The 10,069-nt window shown below is 37.7% G+C and overlaps 1 protein-coding gene across 1 annotated transcript in view; it reads left to right on the top strand.

Moving 5' to 3' along the window:
• Window positions 1-2,762: 2,762 nt before the first annotated feature.
• LOC593408 (WD repeat-containing protein 76) overlaps window positions 2,763-10,069 on the top strand; it is a 24,405-nt gene continuing 17,098 nt past the window's right edge. The window contains exons 1-5 of the mRNA XM_030993055.1: window positions 2,763-2,852; window positions 5,013-5,124; window positions 6,342-6,407; window positions 7,113-7,187; window positions 8,894-9,045. Coding sequence (XP_030848915.1) covers window positions 7,140-7,187; window positions 8,894-9,045 — 200 coding nt within the window. The 5' untranslated portion in view covers window positions 2,763-2,852; window positions 5,013-5,124; window positions 6,342-6,407; window positions 7,113-7,139. The remainder of the gene's footprint in view (window positions 2,853-5,012; window positions 5,125-6,341; window positions 6,408-7,112; window positions 7,188-8,893; window positions 9,046-10,069) is intronic.

The following is a 10,069-nucleotide window of genomic DNA, read 5'->3' as shown; positions in this document are numbered from 1 at the left end:
GGCCTCATGACCTGCATCCTGTAATAACAACTGCACTGGGATTGTAAACCAACATAGACATAGCTGCTCTGAAATGCATTGTAAGGTGAGAAATGTATTAACCCACTTTAAAAAAATGTATGTGTATATATGCAAATTAAAAAAACCTTATTATGAAACATTTGAAATATAAATATATTTGTACAACATATATAAGTGTTGTCGCAATTAGTCTGAATGTAACATAAGACAAAAAATATCATTATAATAAATTCTCTACAAGAAATGTTTAATTTTAATAGCAGTCATTTTGAATTTAAGCAAATTAAAACACTCAACCGGGCATATGAAACCTTATGCAAACAAAACAATTCTTGGAAATAACATTTTAGACATTCAAAGTACACTAAAAGTGTGAATATTTTGACCAAATCTAGGAGAAAACCCTAGAATTGACGGCCATTGTGGATTTATGGAAATTAGACACAATTAGTCCACTACACGGAGAATGTAAGGTATAGACTGTACCCCTATAAACATAACCCTATAACAGCTCTTGTGTTTGTACGAATACTCATAAGGGCCAGTTTTTCGGAACTTATATTTTTGTTTTAGTTTTCAATATAAAATGACATGATATTATTTTGTCTAGTGCATAATGAAATAACATCATCTGCTAAGGTAATACATTACATGTTGAATTGTGTGGGTGTGGGTGTGCGGGGGATTTGTTTCAGGTGTGTGATGTACCTGTAGTATATGGGTATTTTAGTTGATACAAAATGTACAGCAGATCACTTTTCCTACTCCTTTAGTGCCACAACAGCCTATACAAGTTGACAAATATGACAAAATCTATGTGAAAATCCTCGAAATAGCGGCCATATTGGATTTATGCAAATTAGGGACACTTCCACTACTTGGATTTTTTTGGACTTTTAGTATGTCATTTTGGGGACCTTACGAAAATGCATTGCAGTGAAAAATATTTTATTGCAATTTGTTTGACCTCAAAACACAATATTCCTAGCCTATATACAGAACAATAAGCCAGTTCACGGTTGCAGTCTGAGCATGAGCAGATAAAGGTCATTGCAGAACAAATTTTGAAATACACGGAGACGAAATGCTGGATACGTGCTCATGAATGTTATGTAACATTATTCATTCATGCACATTTAGTGCACTCCATGGTACACAGGTGAAAGTATTCTTTGAAAAGGGGGAACAAAGGCTATTTATAAAAGCACCTCCATCGCTATAGGAGTAATTATTTCAAAATGTTTAAAGTGGGACCTCTTCATGTTTTGAAGATCTGTGGATATTCGGGGTCATTGCAGTAAGGTGCTAACCGTGAACTGGTCTATTGCACTTATGGGTACATCTTGAAAAAGAAATCCATCAGCAGTGGTTGTGATTTTTTTCATTTGTTTTCTTCTAATTTTCTTTAATTGATTTGGAGCAGTGATCTTGATAAAATAGCAACCTTTCTACTCTACCTTAAACTGTGAAAATAAAAATTTGAAAAATTTGAAAAAGAAATACATTTAACGGTGGTTGTGATTTGTTTTCTTCCCATTTTGTGGAATTTATATAGAGTGATGGTGAGGAGGAGACCCCTGGTTTATCAGAATATGAGAAGAGGAGGCTGGAGAACATATCAAAGAATGCAGACTTCTTTGCTTCTCTCGATATCTTCAAGGTCAGTTTGATAGGGTCAAAGGTTAGAGGTCATTCAGACTACTGAACCTCACTCACCAAGTAATGAGACCATTAAAGCCCCTCTAAAGTGTTGGGAACCCCAACAATTAGATGCAAAGTTTCAGTTCAATTGTAGTTGTACTATAATGTTAAAGAGGCTGTCATTTCACACACATTTCTGCAAACATTTTCGAAACAAATGTGTTTGTAGTCGAATATTGATGAATGAATATCCAATTTAGGTTTTCTGCAAAAGAAAACCTAATATATACAGTGCGTCCCAGAAAAAACGAAACCGAGAATTATCAATGTTGTATCATAACTTAGTTAAATTTATGATTAATAAATGACACATATTTGGACAACTTAGATCCTCTTCTTTCATGTGATGCAACTCATATGATGCATATTTCATGCATGAGTGATTAAAATCAATTTGAAGAGAGGAAACCAAAAAGTCATTTGGCGGACGGTATCTGAATTTTAAAGAGAAGATCACATTTCTAGAAAGTTGAGTTTCTACCCTTTCATATGACACCTCAATCAGGAAAAATGAGCTAGGAAGAACAAAGTTCTGTTTGTTTAAAGTAGTGCTTGCATTTCCATAATGTCATCAAACGAATTCGTTTTCACTGGCTGCCTGCCATAGCAACAAGCAGAATTGACAAAAGACTTAACTCCGTTTCGTTGACAATCAGCCATGCATGAAATTTTTTGTCTACGGTTGATTGTCAACAAAACAAATTTTATCACTCATGCGTGAAATATGCATTATATGAGTTGTATCAAATAAAAGAGGAGGATCTAAGCTTTACAAATATGTGTCATTTATTAATTATAATTGTTATCGAGTTATGATCAAACATCGATAATTCTCGGTTTTGTTTTTTCTGGGATGCACTGTATATATATGTTTGTATACAATTATGACCTATTGTAACAGTGTCTGTTTTGATTGTCTATAAATGCCACATCTGTCTCTTCTGTATTAAATGAGTCATTGTAGGAAAACTTGCTCCTTCATACTATAGCTCTCTACTCACTATTAACCTTTGAACTTTTGACCCTTTGACCTTGATCTTTCAGGCCAAGGAGAATCTCGTAGCGCTTACACCGCAGGCCCAGAATCCGCAAGCCAAGAAACCCGAAACACAGACCAGAGGACTAAAGCGGTAGGCAGAGGCTGCTAACTCGTTGAATTAGGAAATATCTCATTCCCATAGAGGTGTTTTGGTTTTATGGTATTATGGAGAAGTGTTTTGGTCTGGTGAATATTCAAGATGGATGACTTTGAGTGTGATACAAGAATATATTGCTCGAGTTATGACAATATATAGGTGTGTTTATTGACCAAATTTTTGGCTAGAATCAGGTTTCTCAAACGTCTTTCAGGCAAATTAATAAGGTGATAAACGCAAAGCCTTTTTTTAAAGGTCTTTAGATATGGGCATATCTAAAGACGCAAAAAGGTGTGTTTTGAATGTGACATACAGCCAGAATCACGTTTCTGAGAGATGATAAACGCAAAGCTGTTTTGAACCCCACATACGAATCGGACCACCCAGGTTAATTTCCGGTTCGGAGGCTAGCGCTCGCCATGTGTTGTGTACAAGCATGTGTGTGTAGTTGACCTCCGAGAAACTGTCTGCTTCCCGGGTCAAATGGCGCGAAACAGCTGCGCAGACACAAGGCCTTTATTTTGAATCGCGAAGAGACGAAAAACGCGACATCCCGCAAATCACTTTCGTATAGTGGGGTTAGATAGTGGGGTATGATAGTGGGGTACGATATGTACATATCTAGTGGCAAGACCCAATAAACCGCACCCTTAGACGAGTCAAAGACGAGTCTGATATTGTCTTAGCGAGAGCAATATATTCTTGTATCATACGAAAACAAAGCCATACAATATTATCATTATTATCTATTATTAGTAATCTGACAAGCGAAATAACAAATTTTGACTTAACTCGACCAGTAGATATGGCTTTAGCCCGAATTCACAAAGAAGGTTTAACTTAACCCATGGTTTAAAACCTCATTTACATAACCCAGGGTTTAAAAATTAGCGCAAAATAAGCGTACCCTGCTTTGCGCGTGTCTAATTTTATTTGACCTCTGACTGTGTCGCGCTTATTTTGCGCTTATTTTACTGAGCAATACAAAAACATTATTGGTCAGTCATCCGGGTACTGCGCTTAAGTTATTGAATACACTGATTTATTGTACCCCTTGGAAGCCTTATATAGATAATAATAATAATCTATATTTGCTACTCTCTATCCTGATCCAGGTGCATTAAATTGGGACCACTACCTGCTATATCAAATTTGGAGATTTGTGAATAAAATAATCAACATTGGCTATTGTGGAATAGAACATTTTGTGTTTGGTGCATGTTTTGTTTTATATACCTCACTTAAGAAACCCAGCCATCTGATTGGTCGAAATTGCATTCATAAACTTTAACTATTCCTGCGAAGAATTGGTCGGTATTTTCATACAAGACAAGACAATTCCAAACGACAAAAATGGCTAAAGAAACTCTCCCAAGATTTCAACTTATCAAATGCAAGACTCGCTGACAGCAAGAACAGCAAAAATGGTACGTGAAATTATCCATAAACATGTTCGTTTGGTTGCTGAAAATGGAGTACCAGCATAGACGTAGACGAAAATAGATCTAGTAGTCAGGGTGTCTGATAGCGCACCCGATGTTGTGTGCTGAAATTCTTCCCATAGAGATTGCACGCAATGCAGTCTCTATGCAGTCTACGTGCATTGCGCGACCATGCAAAAAAAGTCAAGTTTTTTTTTTCAATTCAAGATTCAAACCTTTATCTGTTGTGATCCTTAAGGTGATACTCAATAAGTGAGGTGTCAAATGAAAGCGCAGGTTCTTCTCCATATTTCCCACAGGGCCGGCCCACCCCCAAAATTGTAAAAATATCTTGCTTAGACTAGAATCTAGATCTAGATCTAGTCTACTCTCAAAGATACACTCAGTCATTGTCATAAAAACAACCGTGCAGATAAACTAGAAAAAGACCAAGGTGGTGTCATTAGTTGACTCTTTTGTTTTCGGCATATAAAAGTATTAATGACTGCTTTAATATTCGAGAAATAGTTGTTTTTATATGCTCTCGGGAAGGTTACAATTGGGCTATTGCCCAATTGTAACCTTTCCTTGAGCGTCCTTTCCTTGAGCGTATAAAAACAACTATTTCTCTCAAAGCAGTCATTAATACTATACTATCGCACAGTCATGCACAAAAAAATGTGTTTTAGGTGCTCTATCCACAACGTTTGTTTGTATTTCATTTTAAATCTAGACAGAGGAGTTCAGAATCTGCTCCGGTTGTTGAGAGACCGCGCTCGCTCCGTCTACAGAACAAGAGCGCAGATGGATCGGCGTTGCCTGATAACTTTATCCTTGGGTTAAAGGTAGTGTATTAGTAAACATTTACAGGGGAGTGTTTCACAAAGATCCTAAGTTGGACTTAAAAGTTATGGAGAGCCATGTGTAGCCTTGACATTAAATATTTCCAAAAGCAAAAATTGAAGTATTTTAGACTTTTCCTAAACTCCACATCAAGAACATGAAATCTCCTTGATAATAGAAAATATGAATGATTTGAATCAACATTTTATGCCTTTTGAAATACCTTTTATAAATTATTTTCAATGATGCCTACGGCTTTCCGTAATTGTTAAGTCCAACTTAGAGATAAGTTCAACTTAGGATCTTTGTGAAACATCCCCCTGATCAACCTTGTGGTATAAGCTCTCTGTTGTACACACATTCTGTCTACGGTATCACATATTTTTTAAAGGTAGTTTGTCCCTTTTGCAGGCTGAAAATATAAAATGGGGTACCGGTAAATCCTATGCTATAATCATGAGAAAATACCAACTAAAAACTCCTCTTATCTGAAGAACCGATAGATGGATTACCGCCAAACTTGGGTCATGTATCTTGCAGAGCCAATGAACTGATTAGATTTTGGGGTCACGAGGTCAAAGGTCACAGGGCTCATCTATGCAAAAGTAGCTCGTCATCGCGTTATCTCAAGAACCAATCGATGGATTGCCGCCAAATTTGGGTCATGTATGTATCTTGCAGAGCCAATAAACTAATTTGATTTTAGGGTCATGAGGTCAAAGGTCACCGTGCTCATTCTGTATGCAAAACAGCTCGTGATCGTGATCGTGTTCTCAAGAACAGATTGATGTATTACCACCAAACTTGGGTCATGTATGTATCTTGCAAGGCCAATCAACTGATTAGATTTTAGGGTCATGAGTTCAAAGGTCAAGAGTCATGAGGCTCATTATGGATTTTAAAAAAGCTTGTGATCGCGTTATCATGAGAACCTATAGACAGATTACCATCAAACTAAAAAAAATTATATCTTGCAGAGCTAATGAACTGATTAGATTTTATGGTCTTGAGGTCAAAGGTCATGGGGCTCATTATGTATGCCTATAAATAGCTTGTGAATACATTATCATTAGAAGAAGAATAGATATATGGTACGTATTTCTTTTCAGGTAATCACTGCAGAAATTTTGACTGTAGTAGTTACATTATTAGTATCAATATTAGTTTATAGAATATGTTTGGCAGTATGCTAATAAGTAAGTTTTATCTTCCATTTTAGCGAGCCTGTGGTAAATGTGATGCATGCGCCAGAACAGAGGACTGTGGACAGTGCTTGTACTGTAAGGTAAGACAGTTGAATGTGTGTGTTACGTAAACTAATGAAATTGTTTTATTGTGCAGGCCTGATTAAAAAAAAGACTTTTTTTTTAGTGCTCACTATCACCCCTGATTGTGTGCTCTGCAGTCTGCAGTACTCTAGTGTTATTTTTAATTTTGTTTGGGGGGAGGTACATTAATTGTATCTCTATCAATCGTATTTATGTTGCCAAGTTTTCTTTTTGTGCCACTTTTAGTGAGGCTGAGCAGAGGGTGTGTGTTGGTGTATCCATATGCATGTGAATGAATGAGGTTGGCCAACCGGGTGTATGTGTGCTCTGATTGGTTTTACAATATTTCATTATAATTTGCTTGTTTGTTTATTTTGTAACAGGGCCCCATTCTCACAAGCTTTGCTTATCTTGGGGTATTTTTTATGTCTTGTTAATTTGAATTTTAATGGAAAATAAATTAATTGAATTGGATCTCAATAATAATAATAATAATATTTAATTTTTATATAGCGCTTAATACATATGTCTCTAAGCGCTTTACAAATATACTATTACCCCGGTAGTTGGTTTCAGTGCTTGCCCACACGCAATGTGTAAACAATCTCCACTCCCTGGGGAGCATTCCAGCCAGGCGTTACATGACGCTCAAAAACTGGCTGAAAGTGATACTAATTGTGAGTCACAATCCATTTCAGATGCAAATTATCTTTTTCTTTCAGGACAAGACAAAGTTTGGAGGAGCTGGTATGAAGTATCACAAATGTAGCCGAAGAAAGTGTCTGAAGAGCTTAAAGGTAAGTCTCTCTCTAAGTGCCATATAGTTTGACTTTGGCGATCATGCTGTTCCACAACCCTCGGTTCCTAGCCTTCTGTATTAGTACCACTCCCAGTTCTTTCACTCCTCTCTCTTCCAACAATTTCTGCAGACTGTCCATCCAAAGTATCCTCCTTCTTCCCACAATTTTCCCTGTCAAAGCAAGATTCTCTAGGCCTTCTTTACATGTAATGTGACCCATGAACTTCAACTGCCTAATCAACATCTCACGTATCATTTTCCTTTGCACTCCAGCTTGTGTAAGAACTTCCTCATTACTAACTTTGTCAGTCCAGGGGATGTGTGATCGTGAATTGTATTGGGCTCCCTGTACCATAGGAATAATTGATAACCTTGCGTAAGTCAATCTTGACGGGACTAAGTGAAATGTAATGGATATGTCATCGGACTGTGGATCACAAGGTCCGCGGTTCAAGTCCCTCCACGGCATTAATGTCCTTTGGCAAGACATTCGTTCGTTCATTCGTGTCTCCTTAGATCAAGATAGTTATGTCAAGTTCCTTAACTGAAATTAAATTAAATTAAATCAAGTTCTTCCATCGCTTGATTGCTGCAATTGCCGTTTCATTAACAAGGGCCAGGTCTTCATCTGTGCATCCTGTTCCGCCGCACTGCAAGATGTGGTCTATCGTCTGAGTCTCTCCGCAGTCGCAGAGAGTATCTCCTTCATGGGCATAGCCCCATCTTGCCATATTGACCTTACACCACCCCATTCTCGTCCGATCTACATTGATTTTTGCCACTCTCCACCCAGGTGTTAAATGGGTATATACATGTATGCGAAAGCTAATGTGTTTAGATTAGCAAGTTTGCACTTGTAAAAATTACGCCTGGCCGGAATGCTCCGAGGGAGTGGAGAATATGCAAACATTGTGTGCAGTTGAGCTGAATTTGATGACCGGGTGATAATATACATGTATATCTGTAAAGCGCTTTGAGAGGGCCTTCGGTCCTGAAAAGCGCTATATAAGAACTACCTAATATTATTATTATGTACATAATATGTTTTTTCTAAGGCATAATGTAAGTGGGGAACGCCGCACTGCGACACGTACGACCAAGGGCTTAATTGGGATTACTTTTATCCGATATCATGTTTTAAAGATTGAATTCTGGTCATGCATTGTGAAAGAAAAGGTGTGGAATGAATCAGAAAAAGTTGATCATGTAGCATCTAAGTATTGGTGTGTACTGCAAGCTAGGTTCTGGAGTCATCAAAATCATAATAAATTTGGCCCAGTCTTGGTAAATTAGTAACAAACACTGTACAAAGAAAGATGTATATGGGACTACACAAATGGTGTGTGAAGCACTCAGCACAGTAAAATGAGCATGAACAATAACTGCTATTACGAACTGATTAGATTTTAGGGTCATGAGGTCAAAGATCAAAGGGTCATACATGTATATGAAAAATAGCTTGTAATCACGATATTCTGAGAACCTGTTAATGGATTACAATCAAACCTGAAGTTCAAAAATTGCTTCTGTTTTGGTTTGTAAAATCGCTCTATGGCGGAGGCTTCATTTCAACTGTGTGCAGTCGAAGATCCATCTAGTTTCTGACTTGTTTTCAATTATAAGATCGAGCACACAATTTTGATTTACTGGGTGCTAGCTAAAAATTTCTTTATAATTGAAGCTTCTCCTGATTGGTTGTTATAGGAGAGACTGCCCTTTGACCCGCTCAAGATGGATGCCACCAATGTCAAGAAGGAGGAGAAGACGGATGCAGGGAGGGACTTTGTGGAAGGTCTTGCTGCCCTCGCCAGGGGTGAAAAGACCAGTGTCACAGCTGATGACAAGGACTTGGACAAGTAAGTTTTCTGACCCTCTTTTCTAGGGAATGCACATGTAGTTGACAATATTTTGCCAGGTGTCATTAGGTATCATTTTGATCCTTCTCGAAAGGTTTACTTAAAGCCCAGGCTCTAAAGTGTTGGGAGCCCCAAATTTGATCACAAAATTTCGCTTAAATTGTATCATAATGTGAAAGAAGATGTATTTTTAAAACACACTTCTGCTTCCCCCCCAAGACAAATATTGATAAAATAATGAATAATTTGGGTTTTCTATTGTATGCAGAAAACCTACATTTGTTTTGAAAATCCTTGCAGAAATGTGTCTTAACTCATATCCTGCCATTAGACTGCTAGCGCGCTATTGTTATAGTGCTCTGTGCACGCGAGCGCGCTATCGATTGATTGGTACGTTCAAGCTAGCGAGCCACCGCTACTCTGCTTTGTGCACGCTAGCACGCATATGTAATAACAGTTATTGTTCATGCCCATTGCACCGTGCTGAGTGCTTTTGCAGCCCTATTGAAAGTACCATCACGTGCATCAGATTATCGGCTTTGGATTAAGCGTCTTTGTATACAACAGTCAGATTGGATTTTCTCGAGTAATTCAGCAATTTATTTTTTGTAAAGATTTAAATAACACGCACTTGAACCAACCCTAAAATTAACCTGGCACATAGGAGATTTGTGGCTGGCACAATAGGGATTAGCACTGTGGCATTGGGTGCATTGTATGGGTGGCAGCTTAAGAGTTAAATGACATCGTGTTTCACATTATGATACAATTTAAGTGAAACTTTGGCATCACATTTGATGGTCTCCCAACAATTTAGAGGGGCTTTAACAACTCCAGAAGATGAAGATGAAGTCTCGATACAATGCTAAGGACCACAATCCCTGTAGCTGTATATCTCGCGGTCACTAAAGAGAGCTGTTCTTCACCTTCTCCTTCTTTTCCTTCTCCTCCTTCTTTTCCTTCTCCTCCTTCTACTCCTTCTATTTCTTTTCCTCCTTCTCCCTTTTCTGCTTTTTATTCTTCT

This window comes from Strongylocentrotus purpuratus, unplaced genomic scaffold (assembly GCF_000002235.5).
Source record: "Strongylocentrotus purpuratus isolate Spur 01 unplaced genomic scaffold, Spur_5.0 spur5_scaffold_20, whole genome shotgun sequence".
NCBI classification, from domain to species: domain Eukaryota; kingdom Metazoa; phylum Echinodermata; class Echinoidea; order Camarodonta; family Strongylocentrotidae; genus Strongylocentrotus; species Strongylocentrotus purpuratus.
The sequence above is the reverse complement of the archived record's forward strand: the minus strand, read 5'-3'. Positions and strand labels throughout refer to the sequence as shown.